The sequence below is a fragment of the Triturus cristatus genome, chromosome 8, assembly GCF_964204655.1.
Source record: "Triturus cristatus chromosome 8, aTriCri1.1, whole genome shotgun sequence".
Classification (NCBI taxonomy): domain Eukaryota; kingdom Metazoa; phylum Chordata; class Amphibia; order Caudata; family Salamandridae; genus Triturus; species Triturus cristatus.
The window spans coordinates 410,328,255-410,355,573 of NC_140591.1; the positions used below are offsets into that span (position 1 = coordinate 410,328,255).

Consider the following 27,319-nt stretch of genomic DNA (forward strand, 5'->3'; position numbering starts at 1 on the left):
CAGCTCTAAAACCAGATTGCGAAGGATGGAGTAAGGAGTTTTCTTCTGCAAAAGTGGCTAAAGTAGAGTGTACGTGTCTCTCAAGACACTTTGAAAAAGCAGGAAGTAGAGATATAGGTCTATAATTGGCCAATATTTCTGGGTTTGCATTTGGCTTTTTCAAAAGGGGTGTCACCATGGCATGCTTCCATAAGGCTGGGACAGTGGCAAGATCGAGGGATGAGTTTAAGAAATTGGCAATGATATCCAAAGACTGGTCATCCAATTCTTTAATAATTTTAATAGGGATGGGGTCCCTAGGGGAGCCGGATTTGACAGTTTTTAGGATTCCTTTCAAATTCTCTAATGAAAGAGTCGGCCATGATTCCAGTAAGCTTTCACCCAAAGCAGTGGGTTGAGGCAGAGTAGGGTCAGAAGGAGGGGGTGGGTCGGAAACAGAAGTTTTAGTCTTGATGTCTGAGATAATTTTATCGATTTTCTCAGTAAAGAAACAAGCCAACGCCTGACATTGTTGAGTGCTTAGGGAAGGTGCAGCAGCTATGGTATGTGCGCCCGCCAATTCCTTAACTTTGGAGAAAAGAGTTTTAGGCATGTTAGTTGCTTCGATAATTGTATTTGAGATGAAAGCAGCTCTTGCTTTTGTACAAGCAGCATGATAGTGATTTCTGGCTTCATGATAGCTCCTTTTGGCATTGAGGTCGTACTTTTTACGCCATTTACGTTCTAGTACTTTGCATTTTGATTTTTCAATTTTAAGGCTGTCGTTAAACCATGGGGCCGGAGGACGATGCCTACTCCCTTTGGTGCGAGTAGAGGGCAGGCAGTCATTTGCTGCACCTGTTAGCCAGTTTTGTATTTCAATTGCTGCGTGGTCCATGTTGGAGTTAAGGCTTGGAGGGTTTTGTTTAAGTGCCGCATTTAAAGCATCGATGTCGGCTAACTTCCAGTTTTTTCTGTAAGTGACATCAGTATTTTGTTTCACACTGGGGGAGGGTGGGAGGGTAATGCTAAAATTAATGAGATGATGGTCGGACCAGCCAGAGGGTACGGTGGCGATGTACGTGAGTTCCCTGATGTTAGATATTATGGGGTCCAACAAATGGCCCGCTGTGTGAGTAGGGCTAGAGTTTAATATAGGCAAATTTAGTGCAGCTAGATCTTCCAACAGATTATAACACGAGGAGATGGTGGGATCTTCAAGGTGTAGATTTAGATCACCCAACAGGGAGAAGTTGCTAGATGACATATAGTAGGGGGTGATAAGATTTGCAAAATTAGATACCCATTGAGAAGGGTTGCCTGGAGGCCGATAAATCAGAAGGCCTGACATTGTAAAATTGGGGTTCAAAGAGATTTTGAAAAGGCCCGCTTCACAATCTGGAATTGGTACAGATTCCAAAGTACATTTAAATTCTCTGTTAAAAATAATAGCTATCCCGCCCCCTACCTGTTTTTCCCTGTCTATTCTGACAATGGCGTAATTATTGGGGAGGGCAGTGGCAACATCAGGGCCGGCGCTGTCATGTAGCCATGTCTCGGTTAAGAAGACAGCGCTAGGGCATTCTTCAGTAAGGAGATTGAAAATCTCATGCTTATGCTTGGGCAAAGAACGACAGTTAGTACTGTAAAATACGTATGTTGGCTGCAAGTTATTACGTAATATTTTGCATTTCCTATGTCTCCTGGAAGGGTTGGGGTGGGGTTGATATACGGTAGCAGATAGTTTACATTCGGAGCAAACATGAGTTCCGACTTTGTGAAGGTTGGACAGAGAACAATTCGGATTGGGGGTAGGGCGCAACGCTTTCAAAGCAGATGATGTTCTTACCAGCCTGGGAGGAGCGGTGGGAGTGAGAGCCTCAGCCTCGTGCCTCGTCCTGGCACGGACGGGCACAGACGGGCTAGTCTTTGGCGTGTCTTCGGTGTGCCGAAGGTGTGCCCGCTGCGCACGACCGCTGCGCTGTCGAGTAGTGAGCATACTAATAGGAGGAGAGAGGAGTGGGCGTGGCTACGTGGGTGGGCGTGTCCCCGAGTCACGTGGTGCAGCGACGCTGAGGAGGGATTGAGATCTTCCCCTTCAGGCGCTGTTCAGTACAAACGAAAGAAGGCGACAGCCTCAGTGCGTTTCCAGTGGTTTTAAAAGTTCACACATGTACACATGAGAAATAAGTGCAAATTAGTGAGATTAAAATAAACGCTAGATCAGTAGCAGCCCAGAGACCCCGGCTTCCGCCTCAGGGTGTTTAGCTGGTCAACACCGGCTTAGAGCGAGCACGGCGAATTTATGCTTCCTGGAGTGGGCGTGGCTACGTGGGTGGGCGTGTCCCCGAGTCACGTGGTGCAGCGACGCTGAGGAGGGATTGAGATCTTCCCCTTCAGGCGCTGTTCAGTACAAACGAAAGAAGGCGACAGCCTCAGTGCGTTTCCAGTGGTTTTAAAAGTTCACACATGTACACATGAGAAATAAGTGCAAATTAGTGAGATTAAAATAAACGCTAGATCAGTAGCAGCCCAGAGACCCCGGCTTCCGCCTCAGGGTGTTTAGCTGGTCAACACCGGCTTAGAGCGAGCACGGCGAATTTATGCTTCCTGGAGTGGGCGTGGCTACGTGGGTGGGCGTGTCCCCGAGTCACGTGGTGCAGCGACGCTGAGGAGGGATTGAGATCTTCCCCTTCAGGCGCTGTTCAGTACAAACGAAAGAAGGCGACAGCCTCAGTGCGTTTCCAGTGGTTTTAAAAGTTCACACATGTACACATGAGAAATAAGTGCAAATTAGTGAGATTAAAATAAACGCTAGATCAGTAGCAGCCCAGAGACCCCGGCTTCCGCCTCAGGGTGTTTAGCTGGTCAACACCGGCTTAGAGCGAGCACGGCGAATTTATGCTTCCTGGAGTGGGCGTGGCTACGTGGGTGGGCGTGTCCCCGAGTCACGTGGTGCAGCGACGCTGAGGAGGGATTGAGATCTTCCCCTTCAGGCGCTGTTCAGTACAAACGAAAGAAGGCGACAGCCTCAGTGCGTTTCCAGTGGTTTTAAAAGTTCACACATGTACACATGAGAAATAAGTGCAAATTAGTGAGATTAAAATAAACGCTAGATCAGTAGCAGCCCAGAGACCCCGGCTTCCGCCTCAGGGTGTTTAGCTGGTCAACACCGGCTTAGAGCGAGCACGGCGAATTTATGCTTCCTGGAGTGGGCGTGGCTACGTGGGTGGGCGTGTCCCCGAGTCACGTGGTGCAGCGACGCTGAGGAGGGATTGAGATCTTCCCCTTCAGGCGCTGTTCAGTACAAACGAAAGAAGGCGACAGCCTCAGTGCGTTTCCAGTGGTTTTAAAAGTTCACACATGTACACATGAGAAATAAGTGCAAATTAGTGAGATTAAAATAAACGCTAGATCAGTAGCAGCCCAAAGACCCCGGCTTCCGCCTCAGGGTGTTTAGCTGGTCAACACCGGCTTAGAGCGAGCACGGCGAATTTATGCTTCCTGGAGTGGGCGTGGCTACGTGGGTGGGCGTGTCCCCGAGTCACGTGGTGCAGCGACGCTGAGGAGGGATTGAGATCTTCCCCTTCAGGCGCTGTTCAGTACAAACGAAAGAAGGCGACAGCCTCAGTGCGTTTCCAGTGGTTTTAAAAGTTCACACATGTACACATGAGAAATAAGTGCAAATTAGTGAGATTAAAATAAACGCTAGATCAGTAGCAGCCCAGAGACCCCGGCTTCCGCCTCAGGGTGTTTAGCTGGTCAACACCGGCTTAGAGCGAGCACGGCGAATTTATGCTTCCTGGAGTGGGTGTGGCTACGTGGGTGGGCGTGTCCCCGAGTCACGTGGTGCAGCGACGCTGAGGAGGGATTGAGATCTTCCCCTTCAGGCGCTGTTCAGTACAAACGAAAGAAGGCGACAGCCTCAGTGCGTTTCCAGTGGTTTTAAAAGTTCACACATGTACACATGAGAAATAAGTGCAAATTAGTGAGATTAAAATAAACGCTAGATCAGTAGCAGCCCAGAGACCCCGGCTTCCGCCTCAGGGTGTTTAGCTGGTCAACACCGGCTTAGAGCGAGCACGGCGAATTTATGCTTCCTGGAGTGGGCGTGGCTACGTGGGTGGGCGTGTCCCCGAGTCACGTGGTGCAGCGACGCTGAGGAGGGATTGAGATCTTCCCCTTCAGGCGCTGTTCAGTACAAACGAAAGAAGGCGACAGCCTCAGTGCGTTTCCAGTGGTTTTAAAAGTTCACACATGTACACATGAGAAATAAGTGCAAATTAGTGAGATTAAAATAAACGCTAGATCAGTAGCAGCCCAGAGACCCCGGCTTCCGCCTCAGGGTGTTTAGCTGGTCAGCACTTAGCTACGGAAGCACAGAGTCTGATGCACGTCAACGCAGGGAGTTCTGTGAAAATTCACAAGCAGCAGCTAATATCGGAAATCGTCCATTGTGGGATCAAGACACCGTTACACTGTTGGGACCAAGAGTTGCTTGCACCTGGTCGAAGCGAGTACCTTTATCTCCACTCTCAGATGTAGTTCTAACATCGTCCATTGTGGGATCAAGACACCGTTCCACTGTTGGGACCTAGAGTTGGCTACAGCTGGTCGAAAGGAGTACCTTCATCTACACTCTCAGATGCAGTTCTAACATCGTCCATTGTGGGATCAAGACACCGTTTCACTGTTGGTACCTCTTCGACTACTATGTTAGTAGTATACAGAGCACTTCACGGTGCTGGTCCACGGGCTGGGCGCTGTCGGCCTGTGTCGCGGTAGCCAGCGTTGATCTCAGGAGCCTTCCCAGCTCGCAGACCTCGGCCCAAAATCTTCCGCCGGCACGTGGTGGGCCCTCTTTCACATACGACGGTGTCAAAAGGTGAACTGTGGGGCATATGTGCATCACAGCAGCCATGACGGTTTCTGGGTAGCAGCAGGCTGAGAGCATTATTCCCGCAGCCACCCTCACTCACGGCGTCAGCCTCGTGGCGGTGTAAGCTGCGCAGACCTGACAGACATGTTCGCCATTCCAGAAGAGAACCACACCCAGAGAAACGTGCCTTTTATTCATACCCCTACGCTAGCCTTGCGTACGCCGAGCCAGCCCACTATGCTAAAGATTTGGGGGGAGGGGACACGTACGCGCTATGTTTCCATAATCTTCCCTACTGACTGTACTATCATGGTTTCGTCCACTGTCGACTTCACTCAATAGACCATCAGTGTATGTTGACATGTAAATGTCTGTGCTCTGCATACTCAAGTCTCTCCGGCACATCCCCTCAACACTTTGCATTGTATACTTTTATAATCGAGAATCATTCGCACATACTTTGCTCCCATCTCTCCCCGCATTCTGCATTGTGTGGCACAGGTACCATGCCATGTTTGGTTTGTGTACATGGCTAGCCACGGTTCCCACAGTACGTAGTGTCATTGTGTCTGCTAGGTGTACATGTTGTTTGTCATGTTGTATGTGATTATATAAGGTAGCGCGTTTATTTACAAGCAGTGGTTTCTCCCTCCCATTTACATATCGCTGTCTTAAAGAGGATACAGAAGTTTTTCTCACAGGTGAAAAGTGCGACCACAATGGCAGTCATTCATTACTATGCAAGAATGTCCAACTGCACGACGCTTGTAAGCTTACAGCCCCCAATCTTGCGTGCTTTCTTAAAAGCGCGCCAACTCCCACAATCAGACCAACATTCACACAGCTTTCTAATGGCAGTTATCTACTTCTTAATAACATGGACTACTACGCAATGTGAGCTGGCATACCGTGTGCCCTTACTGTTTCAAACCGGACAACTTCCTCTGGCAATCTCTATTCCCACCCACACAAAGTAACTCCCAAAGTTCAACTTGACCTTCAATACCTACTTTGAAAACAGATTTTATTAAACGGAGCAAACTGAAAGCGCTTTTGTTTCAAACAGAACTGTCCCTCACTTCTCCAAAAGTAATTTGTCACAAACTTCAAGTAAAATACACTCCCTTTTAAATACGAACCTCCCATTACACTTTGTGAATTGTTACACAATTTTCAACACATCTGACATTTAAGGTCTGGCACACTTTTTTAACATTGTCTCCTCCGGCCTTCTCACAGGCTTTCAAACTGTTTTTAGTCTAATACCAGACTTCATTAATTCGATCATCTCTGGAATAACAGCAACAGTGCCTATAATTCTCGCTCTGTTTGTGGCCATCCTACTACTATTTTAGCTTGTTAAAAATGGCTACGCTCCCTGTGGTAACAAGCATGTCCGACAGAATACGCCTATACACGAAGCTACATCAAAACCGTGAAAAAATGGAACAACTTTTCGGCTGCCTGCCTCTATCTATTATCGGAGCCAGCTACAACATGACATTTATTTACACATATACAATCTGCGTGCAAACCATCTTTTTATTGCAAAACTTGACCAATCGACTGGCGAATGGATCTATGCCTTGCCAACATCCCAGCTCCCGATATCCAGCAGGTAATGGAGTATCTTGAAAACCATTAACTTGATTGTTCGGGCAGTGGAGCAATGGCGGATGGAATGAGAAAAGGTAACCTGGCGGAATGGGATTTCTGCGCAGCCGCGAAAGATCTCCTGCAACGTGCGACCTTTGACAACATTGCAGATTGCCTGCCAATTCAAATTGCTGCTCCAACATTCGAGGAACATTACTGTCCCTTCGAGGATATGAATTGGATCGCTTCGCTTTTCTCACACAATGGAAACAATCGCCTCTTGGAACATTACACATCTCAAGCCGCTGAAGAACTTCCGGACTAATCTCCAAGACTTGTAAGAAATTGACTTTATTCTTGGATTGATTTTTTCCAACTTTTTTGGCTATTTCCTATAAAAAAAATGTAATACACTTCAATTAAACTATTTTCATATAATAACTTTCTAAGTATGCTTAGGCATTTGAACTCTGTTTTCATTATTGGCCCTTACCTCTCCACACTAACCAGGGATGGATGATGTATGGCCTATGCAAATATGCTATTTACTTGCTAAATTAGCCTAAACCCGACATCCATTTTGAAACCATATCTATTCTTTGTACACACCTATCTCTGCCTGCCTCTTATCCACGAATCTCTTTCACACAAATTAGCTCATCCTCAGCCTCTGCTCACGAACTGGCGATCAAGATTAAAAAAACACAGCATTGTTTAGGAACTGGTTGGCACAGTGTGGTAATCGTATCCTACCTTTAATTTCATTCTACAATTTACAGTCATTCATGTCTAATAGGTATTGTTTATGTCACATATAATGTGGAATTGACTGATGCAGGAGCTTAGGTTTGAATACAGCAGAAGCGTTTGGAGTTTTCCTCAGCTGGATGACTTAGCTCTTGCACCAGTGGTTCCGTTTATGGCACTTACATAAAGACACTTTTTATATAACTTGCAGACTCCATCGCTTTATCCCACACAGCCACTTTCTTAAACACACCTGATTTCACCATTTGTCTTCTGTGGCATTGCAACATTCTGCATTATATTCTTCACGATTATTTCTTTATTCCTGCTTGCTAAAACACTCTATTCGAGTCTTCAGACTGGTAGGGGTGAGTAATTTGCTTCCCACTCCCGCTATAGTCTAAACCCATACTAACACCACTTGCACAGCTATGCTACAGCGGCCAGTATCCTACAGCCCCCAGAGCACATCAGTTTACAGCAATCAGCTCACGGTTTCATCCCCGAGTGTACCGGTACCTCACCTAAGCACCATCTCACTCTGGGCAAAACAGCACTTTCACACCGGTAGGGGTGAATACATCACTTCACACTCCCTGTATAGCACAACCTAACCACCCACAGACCTTACAGTGCTCCTACCCTCCTTTTTCCTACTCTTTTTGCCCTTTTTTACCCTTACTCGCTTCAACGGAATCACAAAATGGCAGCCAACACTTCCTAGTTGCAACCGCTCGCAGCGCTCACAACCAATAAGCAGCAAGCTCGTGCTCGTAACGCCTCAGCCAATCAGATGGCAGAATTCCCAAATATTGATATCTGTAAATTTCGATCTCTCTCAAAAACTACTGAACGGATTTACACCAAATAAACAAAAATGTGCTTTTTAGATCAAGACCCTTCTCTCTGCCAAATCTGGGGCAATTCCGTTCACCCGTTCGACCTATAGCCTTGTCTAAAGTTTCCTATGGAAATTAACACGTTTTGGGACCCCCCTTTTTTCTCGGCCCCCCCTTGGCGAATCACCCCCACACTTCCCACATAGGAGCTGATATGAACAAAGAAATAGTTTGAAAATTTCATGAAGATTCATCAAACAACGCCAATGTTATAAGCAAAACAAAAAATGCTCTTCCTATGGAAACTTGGTCCTAACTATAACTACCTACTGGCGACCGCCAGTAGGTAATATACAGGTTCATGTACATAAATATGTATTGTTACCTAAAACAATAAAAGCAAAAATAAATTAATTTAAATTTAATTTTAATTACAAATATTACATATTAAATTAGTAAATGTAATGCAATTAATACAATAGAATTATTTAACTTGTTTAAATATTTATTTATTTACATATTTTAAATGAATAATTTATTATATGGTTTTAATTTATCTTACATTTTATATGCTTTGGAATGGTTGTAAGGAGTTTTTAGGGTTCAGAGAGAGGCAGCAAGGCTTTTTGTAGATCTGAGATGGGGACTGTACAGCTGTAGTAAGAAGTTTTTAGAGTTCAGAGATGGATAGTGTGTAGAGTAGTAAGGAGGTTTTAAGATTCAGGGATGGGTGTGTATAGATGTAGCGAGGAGGTTTTAGTGTTTAGGGATAGGTAGTGTATAGAGGTAGTAAGGAGTTTTATGGTTCATGGATGGGTACTGAATAAGGTGTAAAGGAGTTTATTAGGGTTCAGGGCTGATAGTGTGTAGAGCACTAAGGGTTTTTAGGGTTGAGACATGGGTAGTGTATAGGGGTAGCAAGGAGTTTTTTTAATGTTCAGTGATGGGTATCATATAGGGGTAGTAAGGAGTTTCCTGGATTAAAGTTTGGATAGTCCATAGGGGTAGTAAATGGGTCCTAGGGATCAGGTTGAGTAGTTTAAAATAATGTTGCTTTAAGTAAATAAAATTAAATACAATTGAATTTAAAGTAACAGTAATATAAATGTTCACTGATATTTTTGTTAAATATGTATTTATTACTTGTAAAGTAAATGTTAGATTAGTTTAATTATTACAAATAAATAGAATTATAAATTGAACGTCTTTATATCTAAATAAATTAAGTTATATGAATAAAATAATAAGGATATATAAATATAAATATATATTATATATATAGATATAGATGTATATATTTATTTATATGCATGTGTTAAAATATAAAGTTACCATCTTACCTGCAGAGTCAAGATGTAAAAGACAGCGATGTACTAACTCTGATTTTACGACTCCCAATGTACCTGTATATGGAGTCACAGCTGACATTTTTTCCCTGCTAGCAATATGCAGTGATACTTTATGATAGGCGGCTGATAAATCAACGGTTGAAAGCCAGTTTGCACCTTTAACAAGCCCAAGCATTTCTCCTACTTTATACAATGCAAACCTCTTTATTATTAGGTTTTCCATTTTCATTGAAAAATCTCAGGTGTTCACATCCTAGCCTTTTTATTATTCCGTTGGGCAAAGAAAAAAAGAGGCTACTGAAGATGAATCTATGGGTTCAACAATACCTCCTAACTTCAGTTTTTCTGATTCTGCTACAACTTTATCCTTCAGGGTTAATATATTTCTCATATTGTGTGCCTTAGCTATGGCATCCCCTATGACCCTTATTCTATGCATGCATAGTTTGTTGCCCAATTTTCCTGCTAAAAGCTTTCAGGAATTTCTTTAACATTCACTCACCTGACAGTTTTACCTCATCGATCACCAATACTGATCCCTCACTGTCTGAGTTTAACACTAGAGGGCTTATGACAGGTATGGCAGTCCTCCTGTCGGACCACCACTGCTGCGCTCACAGGAGGACCACCAAGATCGTGGAGCAGCTGCCCACAGGATTCCAAGTAGAATCCAGGGCAGATGGACAGTGTGGCAGCCGTCCCAATGGCGGTGGTATACTTTGGCTGAGGATTATAGCCAGCAGTCATGCCCCCGCTGTTGGACCACTGCCACGTTGTGTACGCTGTGTGGCATGCATCATGTTGCGCATGCCACACAGTGCACACAGGAGCAGGGATTTGTGGGGGACACATCTTGCTCCCCCTGCTCCCTCCCCCATGTGCAGATTTGCCCGGTGACCCTATTGGGGGCCCCTTTTCCCTACCTTTCAGCCAAGCATTTCATGGCGGGTTCACCGCCATGAAATGCTTGGTGGAAAGGCAGGTCGCAATTCACCCGGCGCAAATACGGCCCCCAATCCGCACCGCCACGGGATCATGGCAGTGGCGGTGGTCCTGTGGCAGTCCAACCACCACACTCCTAATAGAGTGGGCAGACCCACAGGGGTGAACAAAGCATACACAAGGAGATGATGGACGGAGCGCTGAAACTTTTCAGACACTCATCCCCAGGCACAGATCTGGGTTGAATCCATCATTATTCTTTAGCTCACTTCACCACCCCAGTTCAAACACAGCCATATGCAAATCAGTCTTGACCCTGTTTCTCATGGGAACAGTCCAGCACGAACTGCCAAGCCATGTCTTCCCTGGACCAGATACAAGCATCCAGGGACCGGTTTTGGGGTAACACCCCTCATCAGCCAGGCTAGCTTGAATCCAGTGGCAAAGTGAGCAAGGGACCCACGTCTGGGCATACCCTGCCAACTTAGGGCGAACAAAGCAAACACAAGGAGATGATGGATGGAGCACTGAAACTTTTCAGACACTCACCCCCAGTCACAGATCTGGGTTGAATATATCTTCGTTCTTTAGCTCACTTCGCCACCCCAGTTCAAACACAGCCATATGCAAATCAGTCTTGACCCTGTGCCTCATGGGAACAGTCCAGCCTGAACTGCCAAGCCATGTCTTCCCTGGACCGGAAACAAGCATCCTGGGGCCGGTTTTGGGGTAACAACCCTCATCAGCCAGGCTTTCTTGAATCCAGTGGCAAAGTGAGCTTGGGACCCACATCTGGGCATACCCTGCCAACTTAGGGCTAACAAAGCAAACACAAGGAGATGATGGACGAAGCGCTGGGAGTGACAGTAGTGGGACCGCTACCACGAGTATTGCGGTCCCAGGACCGCTGTACTCAGTATAAGGCCCTTTGTGAAGGTTACTTTAACCTTCCAAACCAACTTGGACGGCACATTTTTGCCCTGTGAGCTCTCTGTTTTTAAAATGAAAAAGGAGTTTTCAGCATCTTACCTTAAAGTGATGGATGTATAGAAAGAATTAAAATTATTGTAATTATGTTTCATTATATGTATTGTTACATTATGGTGCCGATTCCGATCCGGTAAAAAGGCCCTACGAATCGTCGTACGGAGCGTTTTCTCCGTACGACGCGTACCCGGTAAACTTGCATTACAACCCAGGAAGTATGATTCGTACAGAAAGGCGATTTCCGTACGAATCGTAGAAAAGACCGTACGGGGGAAATTACCTTACGAATCATCTCCGGAACAGCCTGTACGCGCCGTCCGTACGAATGCAAGCAGCGTTTTACAGACCAGCAAGTACGATCCGTCCCTACGGCACTCCGTAGGGCTCTTTTTTTACGGGAGCCAAAAACTGCCGTAAAAGCTGATTCCCCAGGGGTACGAGTCGTACAGGCCCCCCCACCCCAGCCCTGTATGTACGCGCCGTACCCCCACCCCAGCCACGTATGTACACGCCGTACCCCCAACCCCGTATGTACGTGCCGTACCCCAGCCCCGTATGTACGCGCCGTACCCCCATCCCAGCCCGTATGTACGTGCCGTACCCCCAGCCCCGTATGTACGTGCCGTACCCCCACCCTGGGGGTACGGCACATACATACGTGGCTGGGGTGGGTGGGGGTACGGCGCGTACATATGGGGCTGGGGTGGGTGGGGGTACGGCACGTACATACGGGGCTGGGGTGGGGGTACGGCGCGTACATACGGGGCTGGGGGTACGGCGCGTACATACGGGGCTGGGGTGGGGGTACGGCATGTACATACGGGGCTGGGGGTACGGCGCGTACATACGGGGCTGGGGTGGGAGTACGGCACGTACATATGGGGCTGGGGGTACGGCACGAACATACGGGGCTGGGGTGGGGGTACGGCGCGTACATACGGGGCTGGGGTGGGGGGGAGTACGACTCGTACCCCGGGCACAAGTGTACCCGGGGTAGGGGTCGTACACAGTTCACTCCGTACGGGACGCCGGTACGGATCGGACTTGTGCGCTCGGACTTCAGTTTAAACTGACTCGTACGTAAAACTGTCCGGGGTAGTCTCGTAGACTTTTCCCGAAGCTATTCGTATGTATTTTTCCCGTACGAATCGTACTTCACCGTTTGTACGGTACTTGTATGATTCGTACGTAAAAAAATACGGATACGAGTCGTACGGGGAAAAAAAATACAGGATCGGAATCGGCACCTAAGTATTTACATTTATTGTTACATTATTTTTTAAATTCAAATAAGTTATTAAAATATTTTATAGGTAAAAGATAAATATGTACAATTTTTATATATTTTCTAAAATTAATTTATATGTATTTATATTTTTAACTATTTTGAATAATTTAGTGTAATTTAATATTATTTTTCAAGGGTGTTTTTTTTAATATGAAATGTTTTTTTATTTATTGTGAAAGATAAAAGTGTCGAGGCTGTACATGTATCAGCACAAAGGACACAGTTTACATTCAAATTCCTATGGTCCCTATCACAATTATGTTTTATGGGATGGTTTTGCAGTACCAGGGGTAGGCTATGTCTAGTGCTGAACATGCCACTATTTTTTTTGTAGTAACTTATACTCGGAGTTTGTGAACACTGAAAAGTAGTACACTTGCTCATAAACGTAATCTGTTTCTAAAGGTTTACCTACAGTCGCGGCCAGCATGACTCGCGGGTTGGGGGGCGGTCGTTGTGCGGTGAGGGGGGTCGCACTGGAAGGGGGGTGGCACAGGGGGTCAGACCGGGGGTTGCGGGTTTAATTTATTACAAAAAAAATTTAACTTACCTTCCCAGTGGCAGGGTCCCGCGTCGTCTATGCTCCTCTCCTGCCAGGAACAGGAAGCAGGCAGCCAGGCTCCAAGTCCCACCTCTAAGCCAATCACAACATAGCAAGTAGCGTTATGATTGGTCGGGCGCCGCCCAGCCACGGGCTAATGGCCCGGCCATGTTCTCCATGTAGGCAGAGTGTGCATGACTGGTTTGGTCAGCCCCAGAGGGCCGACCAACCCAGTCATGCCACTCAGAAGTGGGCACACTACTCCGTCCCTGCCCAGCCCTGCTCTCAGAGCAGCCCCTCCCACCCGCAACCAAGCCCTTCTGCTCTTTTCGCAGTGCGAGAAGCAGAAACATAAAATGGTAGCTATTACCATTTTATGTTTCTGCTTCTCGCACTGCAAGAAAGCAGTGGGGTGACGCTCCTCCACCCTAGTGGAGGAGCCACCCCTGTTTACCTATCTTTCTTTGCCTCTCTTTCGCCATACATTCTTCCTTTTCTGCCTCTCTGTATCTTTCATCCTGTTTAACACACTTTTCTCTTTTTACCGTACATCACTCCCTAACTCAACAATCTTTCTACCTCATCCCTATCTCTAAATCCCTTCTCTCTCTGCTTCTTCTCGCTCACTGTAACATTCTCTTTACCTCTCTAGGCCTTCTCCTGTCTCCTGTCTCTTCCCATTTCTCTTATTCAGTCTGTGGTCACTGCAGCAGTGGTGGCTCGCATAGGGCGTGCTGCGGGGCGGGGCGGGGTAGGGGCAGGGTGGGGGGGTAGTAAACTCGGACATAATCTTTACTTTCCTCCGTTCTGCCGTATGTCTGAATTTACTACCCCCCCCCCACCCTGGCCCTCCCCTGTCCCGCCCCACCACCCCGCAGCACGCCCTATGCGAGCCGCCACTGCACTGCAGAGCCAGAGAAGTGTCCACATAGAAAAACGGCAGAGATGACTAGGCAGGGACTGAGAATTATGGGCAAAATACCAGAGTTCACCAGATGGAATGGTGAAAATCCACAGAGAAGAGTTTGATTTTTACCATTCTGTGAGAATGTCCTTTGTTTTAGTTGTGATTACAAATTTCCGACAATTAAAGCTAAAATTGAATGCACTATGTGCACGTCTTAATTTAATAATATGCAATTGTCCATTTAACATTTATCAAGTCATACTTACTGTGTACTGTTTTTGGTGTAATCGGAGACCAGGCAGTTTCGCCATTTAATTCAATGTAAAATATTATAAATATTATATTATTGAAGGACAAAAAAGTAGACTGAAATAAAATCAAAGTTGGTCCAAACAGGAAGCCCAAAGATATGGCTTATCCAGGGCCCTAAAAATCTTTCACATGGCAGTGACTCCCACATGTCCTAACCTTAGTCTCATGAGTTGATATTAGTCAGGAGGTCACACAACTGCAATGGCCCTCGGGACAATATTTTTTAATGAATTTCAAAGACCTTGTCCCATGGTTTCCTTGCTAGACTTAGCTAAGTTGAACATCACAGGTGACCTTCAAACATGCTATTGTTATCCATAAAAAATTTAAGGCTATTCATCCTGCCCACAAGAATGAAAGATGTTAATGCACACGGCATGAAGCTTCTATTGGTTAAGCGATGGCGACACCCAAACCTTCTAAGGCCAACCATACAGGCTAACAATAATTCTTTTGAACTTATGTATTTCTTTTTCTGTTACGAGAGCACAGTAGATGCTTTATGTATAAACATTTTAAAACAACAAAGTATAGCAATACAAACCAATGACGTCTCAAATTGATCAGGACGACTTATCAGTCAGTATACATTGGACAGTTGTATACCACAAAATGCTGTATTTCAATTGTCTTCTGACTGGTCGATATCTAAAATCCATAGCCAGAAGCTGAGACAAGCCTTCTTCCAGTCATATCCCACATATCAATAGCCCTTGTTATCTTACCAGCTTTGTTATGCACTGGTCTCGTGATATTTGTTCTGTCACTAACTATTGTCTAATGAGCACCTCTGTGTTATTAGTTTTGCAAGCTTATTGTTTGAATACAATGTACAGTAGCTAGTGAGCTGCATCTGTTTCCTGTCATGTGAATGTGGGCTTATACTAAGGGGCATACAATAAGGAGAATTTGGTTTAGTTTGTGCCTCCTATTTTTCATTTTCACATTATCAATTATCGGCTATGGCAATTCAAGAGAGTGAACACTAGCTGGAAGGTTTCAGGGGGAAGTGTAGATCTTGTATGTAAGTATGTATATGGTAATTCTATAGTAAGAACCTAGCCAAAATATTGGACTGGTCCATTCTAATGGCTATCCAGGGCAGGATTGTGCAGTTGGAGAAATGTCCTCTCAACGCAAAAACATAGTGAGAGGTGTCATGGGGACATAAGACAGGGCAAGAGAAGCATCTCAACCCCATAAAATCAGAACAGGGCAAAACATCTCTACAAAGGGAGCTTGGAGTACCAACCATAGAGGCAGCATCCTCCACATAGGTACATGATCTGAAGAGAAATAAAATTGTGGAACCACAGAGCATATATTTCCGAGCAGTGCTGTGTGCAGGCCATTCACTAACTCATAGAGTTACCATGTTTGTGTATGTACAGTAGGCAGAGCAATTTTGTTGAAAACATCTGCCTTCTGCGCAAAATGTCATCATAGGTACCCTGGTGTCTAATGCCTGCCTCGGGACTTGACCAAAAGTTGTGTAATTCAAAGCAAGTCATGCTATTTTCTTATGCCTGAAATTGCAAATACATTTAATGTAAAAAATAGTGCATTTTGGTCTTTAAGTCCTCCCCACGAACTAAATAATTAATTCTTAATGCTTACCTATCACATCTTTGGTTCCGTAATACTGTCTCAACTGGATTGAATCCTGTGGAAAGGGTTCTCTGTCAAGCATTTTATCGAGTTAGGTGTGCACTATATGAAATACTAAATCAGCATATAATAAGTGGAAGATGCTCTCCTCCCTCTCACCTACTGATTATTTTTTTGCAAGCCTGTTTTGACTTCACAATGTGTATTTAGCAAGAAATGACACCACTGGTGGTTCGTAATAACTTAGTACAAATGAATAGTGATGCCCTTTCAGGACCATTTATTTATTTCCATTATTTATTTTTACGTTTTATATAGCGCTAGCTAGACCCGAAGGTGAGAGAGCACTTTATATGATCGTGAGTGAATCCAGTAAATCAGGAACGCAATAACATATGAAGCGAGATTCAATAGATAATAGTACACATCAAAGAACAATAACAAAAACCAAACCAAGAGAACAATTTGAGAGGATCAATAGACAACATAAGCCAACAAACAAACAGCCGACTATGACAGAGAGTCTAATCCTGTGCAGGAGATAATAACCAAGGTCAGTAGTCTAAGAATTAAAGAATTTGTTGAGGAGGAGGAGTTTCCAGTCTCTTTTGAAGCAAGGGAAGGAGGGGTTGCATAGCAGATCCTTGGTTAGAAAGTTCCATATGCTGGATGCATTTCCAGAAAAAGAGCGAGACTTGGCAGATGGGTTTTTTAAGATTGGGAGGTAGGAGCAAAAGTGTGTTGGAGCTTCTCAAAGATCTCGAAATCCCTGCTTTTGTAAGCTTGTTTTCTAAGTAGTTGGGTGTATGTGAGTGAAGGGCTTTGTGGATGATTCCGGCAGTCTTGTAAGTGCATCTTCCTTCGATAGGAAGCCAGTTGAGGCTCTTGAGAGCATGAGTGATGTGTTCAAACCGTTTTACATCAGTAATGAGCCAGGCTGCCATGTTTAGAACTGATCTAAGGGGTGAGAGGTTAGATTTTGGTGTCCCAGTGAGAATGGCGTTTCCATAGTCCAGTTTGGAGAGGACCAGAGATTGCACCACAATCTTGAAATCATCGGAGGGGATGAATGGTTTAATTTTTGTGAGATGTTTTAGTGCGTAAAGTGCTCCTTTGGCTGAGTTTTTGAGGTGCTCTTTCACTGACATGTTGTTCTCCAGGAAGAAGCCAAGGGACTTAGTGGAGTTGGATATAATGAGAGAGCAATTTAAAGCACTCAGGTCGCTGATCCATTCCTAAATAGGTTGGTGGTTGCATTTGGGGAAGAATAGAATTATTTCTGTTTTGTCATATTTGCAGCGGCTTTTGTCATATTTGCAGCGGCTGAGAAGCCAAGCACTCAGACATATTACCCTGGTGTTATGTTATGTTAATATTTATTTGTAAAGAGCACAAACACCAAAGTTTCTTTGTGCAAAAGGCAAACTTGTTACCATGATGAAACTAGAAACAAAAAATGATAACTAATGAGAAAATGTAGTTAGTTAAAGCCAGGTTTTTAACTAAAGTCTAAAACAAAGTGTGTGCTCTTTGGCCTGGATGCCCAAATGAAGGGAGTTCCAGAGTTTGGCATCGGCAATTCAAAATTCACGTTCCTTTAGATGATTGCTCTAGTTCTTGAGGAAAGCAAACACCAGAAGATTTGCAGAACGAAGGGAGTGACTGGTTGGAGGAAAAATACTAGCCAAGAAAGTGGATGATCTCAGGTGTACAGCTATATTTATTATTGTTAAAGCCCTTAGAGCTACCAGGATCGAATGGGCAGCCAGAATTGTCAATACTGGTGAGATACCGCCTCTTCTATCTGTTCCTGTAAATACCCAGTCAGCTGTGTTCTGAATAAGGTTTAACCAATGTAGGATTTTATCTGGAGATCCTAAGTAGATGGAATTTGTGTAATCAAGACATGACTGGATAATGGACTTGATAATTGAAATATGTGGAGTGGAATCAATGATGGGAAAGATCTTCTTGAGGAGATAAAGTTTGGTAAAGCAAGTGTGGGCCACTTTAGTAGACTGGACTTGTAAAGAACGAATGTTGATAAGTAGGACCCCCTTTGATGTTGTGTGAGTGGCATTATATACAGCCATGTGGTTTTGTTCAATTCAATGACCTCTGAAGCCGGTGTCAGTAAATCTCTGACTTGGTAAGGTTCAGTCTAAGGAAATGTTTAGCCATACACTGCCGTAAAATGGTAAGGCCTACTTTTAGGGGGCTCAGACATTGGAAGAGTGAATCATCTGAATCTCATAGGCTGAGGGTGAACTGAATGTCATCAGTGCACATGTAGTATCAGGCCACATCTGATACATAATTGGGCTAGGGATCCACATGTACATGGTGAAATAAAATAGGAAGAGAATGGAACCTTACGGGATATCATGCTTGATGGAGTTTGCCTTAGAAGTGTAATGTGGTAGGGCAAAGGTCTGAGAACTCTCAGAGATTAATTTCTTTATCTACACACAGGTAGGGCCAGTGAAACCAGCTTCTTCCAGTGTATTGAACAAGATTTTAGGGTTTATAATATTGAGAGCAGCTGAGAGATCTAAGAGTGCTAGTATGCCTGCTTTGCTCCATTGATGAGCTGCCAAACATCATCGACTGCCAATATGACCACCAGTTTGGTGCTGTCGTCCTGATGAAAACCAGTGTGATATCCATCTATTAGACCATTTGTTTTAGCAATATCCTGAAGCTGATGCAAGATCTCTTTCTCCAGTGCTTCATCCAGATATGGGAGCAGTAGAATGGGGTGAAAATTGATCATATCTTTGATACTTGGGTATGGCTTTTTAAGAGAGGTTTCACCAGTACAGCTATTCAGAGGCTGGGGAAAATACCTTGTCTTAAGGAGTGTCAGACCTGGCATCATTGGCGTGGGTTTCCCCTGTATTTTTGCATTTGCATCCTGTGTTTTTACCTTGTGATGGATTGCGTTTTGCTGGTCTAGATGCTTCGGGCACTTTGCCACTTCTGTTCAGTGCCAAAGTGCAAGTGCTCCCTTTGTAAATTGTTGATATGGATTGGTGATTCCATGATTGGCATATTTGATTTACTAGTCAGTCCCTAGTACAGTGCACTGTGTGTGCCCGGGCCTGTAACTCAAAAGCTGCTAGTAGGCTTGCAGCAATGATTGTGACACCTACATAAGCAGCCTTGCAACAAGGTCTCAGGCCTGCCATTGTAGCGCCTGTGAGCAGTCTAGTACTGCCATGTCGACCTGGCAAGTGCACCCACTTGTCAGGACCTAACCTTCACTTTTCTTACATGTGAGTCACCCCTAAGGTAGGCCCAAAGTACCCCTGTGGGCAGGGTGCAGTGTATGTGAAAGGTAGGACATGCCCTGATGTGGGTGGCATGTCCTAATAGTGAAATACTGCCAATTTCGTTTTTCACTATTGTAAAGCTATCTGTCCCCAGCGGATAGAATGGGGAGTTTGCTCATAAGAGCTTATGAACATTACTGCCCTTGGGAACCAGATAGGAAAATAAAGTTTGATATGCCTGAACTCAGAATGTTATGATGCATCTTTTAGTGAGGTTGATTTTTACATTCTGGGTTTGAAAATACCACTTTTAGAAAGTAGGTATTTTCTTGCCTAACCATCTAGTGCGCCGTTGCTAGGTTGTGTATTGACTGTCTGCCTTTGGAGTGACAGGAGCCGGGGATGTGCATTCTTTTCAGACAGCCACTTGGAGGGGTTAGGTGTGTCCTGCCTTTCCAGGGTGAGTCAGGGCTGGGCTGAATAGACCTGGGCTGCATTCACAGTGGGGGAAGGAGATTTCTTTCACACCTGAATGGGCCTGGTCTGCCAAGGACAATGCTGTCTCCACCTCCTGCCACACAGGCAATTATTATTATGTATAGGCTACCAATATCCCAAGTGAATCCTACCTGATCCTTAAGCCCTGAAGAATGCCCCAGACTTGTTAGGCTATAATTTGTCGGCAAAAACATGTTGGCAGATAAGAGACATGTCTAAGTCATTGTCCTCTGTGTTCACGCCTGTCTTTGTTTTTAGGTATACCTGGGGTTCTCATCAATTAAGGTGAAATGCTGAGGAACCCCGAGGTATTTTTAGTTAGTCTGGATCCCTCCTTGTCCAGTAGTTTTTATCTAAGAACTCCCTCCATCCTTAAAGTCTACAAGGAGGTTGAGTCCGCTCTGGTGGCACTGACCTACCAGGGTGGGTAGAGTATGCCGATGATGAAGCATGACACTATTATGTGTGTGAGGTTTCCTCTTCCATAAAGGATGACTTCCTCAAAGCTTGGCAGAAGTCCTGTGACATGCAAACTTTGGACTCTCAATTGTTTCTGTAGGATTGGAAATTAACTATCTATTATCTCACTTTTCTCGTTCCTTGTGCTGCCAAACTCATTTCTGTGAGTACACAGAAATAAGAATAACTCCTTTAGAGTATTATTACCACAGGAGCACTTGGCATTAATCTATTATCATGAATCTTTTCACCGACAACATTTAAAGCAACTGCTTATTCTCACTCCTCGATTTGTAACACAGCTGCCTTCTGGTGAGATTCATAGCTGACTAAATCTGCAAGCGTGGTTTCTTCTGTCAAAGAGGCTGTCAGAGAGGTTGCGTCAAGTACATTAGTTGTCATGTATCTCCTAACTGTAAGACTGTGTGGCCTAGATTTTCTACTCTCACTATTCCACACAAGTGTTAAAATATCACCAGTTAAGTGAAGCTCTCCATACACGTGTGATAAAAACTAAACACTTCTTTTCCAAGCTTCCAGCAGAGCCATGGAACCATCCATGCCTGTCCGAGTGCAACTGACCAAAAGCCCCGTAGAACACAACTGCACTAGGCTGATGAGGTGCCATTAAATCTTAACTTCTATGTTTATAAAATTACAGTGAACGAGGGTTTTTTAAACTGCTCTTCTTCTTATTCTGACAGATCAGAGTTGGGATCCACACTGGACCAGTCCTGGCTGGAGTAGTTGGTGTCAAGATGCCCAGATACTGCTTGTTTGGGGACACTGTCAACACAGCTTCTCGAATGGAAAGTCATGGGGTACCAGATAAAATACATCTCAGTCCAACTTCATTTAGGTACAAGAATTAATAAAAATTTAAATGTATCTCAGCCATTAAAGCCTGGTGTTATCTATTTAAAAATATGGCTTTGTAAAAGATGTTAAACAGAGCTTGTTTAATTTATTTTGTGAACATAAAGACGAAATTCTTATTATACTTTTTCAGCAATTGCTAATTTGAAATATGACCTTCTGATTTGCCGTTGACTGGACTTGAATAAGCACAATCATTTTTGATAGTTTTAGAAGAAACTTATAAAACAATGCTCTTGAATCTTTCGAGGATTTTGAAAAGTTAAAGATCTTTCAAATACGTAGTATAGTTATGTTCTTCTATCATACGCATAGCTCAAGCTATTTCATTTTCAAAGTCTTAATTGCAGACAAAATTGTTCAATTTCTTGACTCAAGATCAGTTCTAATGTTGATGAAGCAGGGTGTAATAATGGTCTTCTGAAAAAAAAACATGACCTCATAAACTCTCCAATTTTAGAGCTATGGCAAACATGCTGTTCCTTGAAACATTACTAGATTGTGACAATACCTATTTGATTCAGGATTTCATGGAAATAAAACCTTTTCAGACAGACTGTCACGCTTTCAGAGTACTGGAATTGGTGTTGGTTTACGTTTTGGAAGACCGATGGCGCCATTATTAGTATCTTAATTGTGTTGATTCTCAGTATCTGTTCTTTATCATGGACAACAAGTGCTGCTCGACTGCTTACATGAGACTGGAATCAGGGAATGTCTTCTCTTACCCTCATTCACCATCCTGTAGGGTGTCCCAAGATTTGGAACTTTTACCCTTTTTATTAACTTGCCTCTGAAGATATTTTCTTTTGCCAAGAATACTGCATGCTTTAAAAGAATAGGAATTCTTGTGAAGAGGGGCAGGGGTGAGTTACATTATGAGCCTGATAATAATAAGAAGGAAAAGAAGTGTGAAATTGCAATATTAATAATAATAAGAAGAAGAAGAAGAAGAAGAAGAATAACAATGATTATAATAAGTAGTATTGTTATTATTGTATTATTATTGTTGTTGTTACTGTTGTTGTTACCGTTATTATTATTATTATAATTATTGTTGTTGTTGCTGTTGCTGTTACCGTTATTATTATTATTATTGTTGTTGTTGTTACTGTTGTTGTTACCGTTATTATTATTATTATTGTTGTTGTTGCTGTTACCGTTATTATTATTATTATTATTATTGTTGTTGTTACCGTTATTTTTATTATTATTATTATTGTTGTTGTTGTTACCGTTATTATTATTATTATTATTATTATTATTATTATTATTATTGTTGTTGTTGCTGTGGTTGTTACCGTTATTATTATTATTATTATTATTATTGTTGTTGTTGTTACTGTTGTTGTTACCGTTATTATTATTATTATTATTATTATGATTGTTGTGGTTGTTAATAAGCCAGCGCTGTGGAGAATGGCACCAAAGTCCAGCACTCTACTCCAAGCTGCATACTGAGTACAGCTAACAAAAGCTTTGTTCATGCCACACTTTTAGTACTGCACCTTCTACACTGGCCTTCCCCGGAAGCTTGTCATCAGACTTCAAAGTGTCTAATTATACAGCAATATACAAAATAAACATCTATCCTGCTGTGAAAGCACTCCACTGGCTCCAAATAGAAGCCATAATCAATCCAAGGTTCTCTGCATCACCCACAAGCCTACGTGAGCAAAGGTCCAAAACAGCACCAGAAAATGGTCCCACAGTAGGCCATTCCATTCAGAAACCCCGGATTATATTCTGAACACCTGAGCCCTAAAGTCATTCAAGAGCATGAACTACGGGGGTCATCTCTAAGTTATAGGGTTCCATATTTTGGAATACTCTCTACTCGAGTGTGAGATCTGAACTCAGCCACCTACGATTAAGAAAACACCTAAGAAACCAAGCTAATCAGCTTTGCCATTAAGTGATAAACTCATTGTCAGGGATTGTGATGGGGGAATATCAGATATGGATTCCAGCCTTGTAACTGGAGTCGCAGCCCCTGTTTCTTCAACGGAGCGTATGACATCAACTTCTCTAGTGCTCTGAAGTAAGCAAAAAGCCTGGGAAGCAGGCTCCAGTGCTCGTCAGAGTCATACCCATCAGCATTAGAGCAAAATGTGTGTGTGTGGGGGGGAGGGGGGTTGGTTACCGAGCAAAAAGGGCACTTTCCTACAGTCATGGAGGAGGGATCCATCATGACTGCACACTTGAACAGAAGGGCAGCATTGGCTATGCGGTACACTATCACAATCGTTTTAGAAGTGTTAAAGGGAAGCATTTTCTTGTGCATCCATGACTGAGCCTGAGACAATTAGTAGGCAATTTATTGTTGAGCACCACATTCTGTTTGTATTTATATATACAGATCTAGGCATCATTGACATGAATGTGGCAGGCATCTTGGTAATCAGCTTGGATGTGGGCCAGTGGGACCAAATTAACTTTGAACATTGCCAATAAAAGAGGAAATCTTGTGCTCCACAATAAATCTTGAGTGCAAGGATTTGCAGGAGGACAGACAAGAAGGATGTTTAAATCAGCTCAATTTTGGCAGCGTATCTAGTTGCAAAATCACCTTCACTGCAAGAGGGCATAAAGGACTACATGCACTTTAAGAGAGATTTGAAGTGCTGGAGAGTTGGAGAGAGTGGCTGCAAAGAGAGAAGACGAGGGCCTCCAGTAGAAGGCTTTGGCAAGCTCTGGAGTTGTGCAATGATACAAACATTTTCTTGTTCAAAAGAGCAGTTTTCTTTCCAACTCCTCAAACATCATTTTTGCTCATAGGCTTCAGAGTGGCTAAGTGAGCTGGGGATAACTTGTTTCAGTGGGTATAAAGCATTAAATTCAGTTTCCAGTGAAAATCTGAAGAAGCTGTAGTGTCCAAAGAGCAGCAGGTCAGATAGAGAGTTAATAATAAAGGGTGCAATCTAGGTTTTGATCAATTGTATCAAGTGTGTGGCAGATGCTGCAGGACACTCTGGGCCTTGATGTAATTCAGAAGGAGGGTGGACAATAGTGACGTCTTTTAGAGTGCTTTGGTTCATTGCATCAGCTCCGTGTTCAAAGACAGTGAAACATTTGGGTTCCTCCGAGTCCATAGCCATTTGTCAGATTGTGCAGTGAAGGCATGTGTCCTCTGAACTGTAGTGACACTTTGGCTGAGATTCATGATTCCTGCTCGACAATAGACATGTAACATCCTAGATATATATATGGGGTTGTTTTGCCTGGTGCCGCAAACCATTGGGTGGGAATCAAGCCTCCCCAACCCTATCAGGAATAAACCAATGAAGGCATGAGGGGTGTTAAATGCAGGCCACCTTTTACGAATGCTTAGAAGCTCAACACTATGCGTCCTTCTTCTTATGGGTCCATCACCCACCCCCCAGAAATACTAAACCACGTTTTGCCCCACACAACATATTCTGGAAGGACATACACCTGACCCCTCCAAAAGATGGCTCAGAATTCACCTATAAAACAGTGCACCCAGCAGGGAATTTACCTCTGTGAATCCTAACTGTGTTTTGTTTAATATTTGACATTGACATGGTGTTGATTGTTGATCAGGTCAACATTTAGCCATTGTGAATGCTGCAGTAGATCTTTAGAAAAATGTTTAAAAAAACTGGTAAATGCATATATTGATCAAGGTGTTCCATCAGAAAGAGGTCGGTTTCAGGTTATTCGTTTACCTGAGGTTTTGAAGTTGAAGAAGGTAATTTTCACTCCAACCTAAAATGATCCTTGAGCTGATGCACCTCTTTCAGAAGCTTGAAAAGCAGCATAGAGTGTAATCATTATATTCCTGTTGTGACAATGGATTTTCATTTCTAACTTCACAGAGCTCTTGAAAACCAAAATTTCGAAATCGTTGAGCGGGGAGAAATCGAGGTAAAAGGCAAAGGAAAGATGACCACCTACTTTCTGATACAGAACTTGCAGGCAACTGAGAATGATATAATGGGGAGACCAGCTGATGATGGGTTTCAGCCACAGCAGGCGGATCAGAAAGGTAAGTACACAAGTACATCCGGTGCAGGGCCTTAGCTACTATTTTGCAATATTATAAAATGGACTTTGTGTAAATTCATATCACGATGATTGCACAATACTAGTAATTGCATCCTCATAAAGAGAGGGCGTGGATTGATCCAACCTTTCAAATTATTGGTAGTGGTGAATAACTGGCGGAGTATCTAAGATCTTTCTGTTGAAAACCTGAGATCTTTGTTGCAGCCTTTTACTGCAGGAGCTGGGATCTTAGGGGCTAAAGGATTGACTTGGCCTTCCAGTGACGAATGTCACTTTACCTTTTCCCGTCCAGACACTTCACTGGCTAGCCTCACCACCCGGGCCCATTAAAGAGTATTTATTATACCTATCGAAACATGCGTTGCGCTCCTCCCTCTCAGTGAGGGGGGTTGTAGCCTGCACCTGACTAGGCATCACGGTCCAAGGAGGTTCTCGATGATGAAGCATGCCACCTATGGTGATTGAGGGAAATCGTACTTTAAAAGCAATACTCCATCTCAGCTACGTTACTCTACCTTATATTCCTTTCTCGTCTAGACCCAGGTGTTCTAGTACCATTTTGGGGAGTCAACTCCTGCTGGTTTTTAAATCTCCTCTGGCCCTCCCTTTGTGATTTGGGTGCACTCGACATGTGACAGCCATCGTCTTAACAATACATTATCGTACATGCAGTCTTTTGCACCCGGATCCATTGCTTTCTAGTTCCAGTCCTGTTTCTACTTTCAGTCAGTATTAATACAGTACAGAAATCTCTTTCCACGGTGTTAAAGGAATATTCTTTTAAAGTGTGTGTCTAACATGTTGCTCATGAAGTGGCAGTGTCAAATATTTTCCGTAGGTGTGGTTCACACCACAGGCTCAGACAACTATTCACAAATACATGGTTGTTACACTCAAGGGGCAACATAGTAGGCACCTCCACCTTTATAAATATTTTGCTCTTACCAGTTGTAATGATCATTAAATACAGCACAGGAAATGTGTGAACTATGTAAGCAGTGCAGGAACTAAAAATAGTACTGAAGCTGTAAAATAAGTAACTAGTATCACATATCGAATGCAGCCACACTAGAAAATGATAGTCTCAGATTTAGGGGCAGATTTACAAGTCCCCTGCGCCACCAGTACGTCACCTTTTGTGATGTACTGGTGGCGTATTTCACTGCTCCATATTTACAAAGACAGGAAAAGCCACCCTGAGTTGCTTTTCCTGTCCTTGTAAATATGGCCCCTCTACACGCAGCACTTTGTGTGAAAAAGGCTTTCCATGTGTGTTGTTGTTGGTGTTGCCACGCAACATCCATGGAACCAGACACATTTCCAGATTTACGAGGAATCGTAAATCTGTAAATGCGTGTGAATGCTACGCCTCCCCAGGGGAGGCGTAGGGAGGCGCAACGAGGAGAAATATTTTCATTTCTCCTCGTTTTTTCCGCTTTCAATGCGTACTGCATTCTGCAGCACTCAGTGAAAGGAAAATGCATGTAGTGATTGTTTTTGTGTAGGTAGATGCCCCTTCCTGCACAAAAACAATCTCCCCATGACGCAGGCATCCTTGCACCATGGTGCAAGGGTGCCTGTGCCAGCGCATAGCAGCTGTTTGTGCACCAGCACATAAGAGAAGAGCAGAGGAATTCAACATATTATTGTAAATATGTCGCATTCCTGTGCTTTGGAAGTGCTGCAGCGTGGCGCAGCCAAAGGGCTTGCTTTTCCACGCTACAGCACTTCCTCGTAAATCTGCCCCAGAGTACGGATTTGCACCATCGCAAAGTGATGCAAAGCGACACATGGGTATTTGCTTTCTAGCACAAAAGGTATTTTGTGCTGGAATGGTGTTTCTTCCTTAAAGCAAAGAGCGCGTATACTGCTTTGCTTCACTTTTCATCAAGGCGTTGCTATTGGGGCATTACTTGTGCAAACACCCATTGGTTTTGATGCAAAGCCAGATTTACTAAGGTAGACCGACCAGGCTTTGCATCAAAAACTAACACCTCTTTGAAGCAGGAGTTAAAAAGGGAATCTGTTTTCATTTCTCAAAAAAACCCACACATCGCATGTGTGCAGAAGCGCGCAGCACATATTCAATGTGTGCAATCCTTCTGAGATCTGTCTAGACATAGGAATTTTTACTGGAATGTTATGTTTCCAGAAGAAATCCTATGCTAGAAAGCACACACTCACCTCTGCACCATGGTGTGAGGTTGTGCA

The 27,319-nt window shown here is 43.8% G+C and overlaps 1 protein-coding gene across 1 annotated transcript in view; it reads left to right on the forward strand.

Moving 5' to 3' along the window:
- The window catches only part of LOC146802215 (guanylate cyclase soluble subunit beta-2-like), a 194,387-nt gene that overhangs the window by 158,643 nt on the left and 8,425 nt on the right, over positions 1 to 27,319 (forward strand). The window contains exons 13-14 of the mRNA XM_085623736.1: positions 20,908 to 21,062; positions 24,919 to 25,088. Coding sequence (XP_085479862.1) covers positions 20,908 to 21,062; positions 24,919 to 25,088 — 325 coding nt within the window. The remainder of the gene's footprint in view (positions 1 to 20,907; positions 21,063 to 24,918; positions 25,089 to 27,319) is intronic.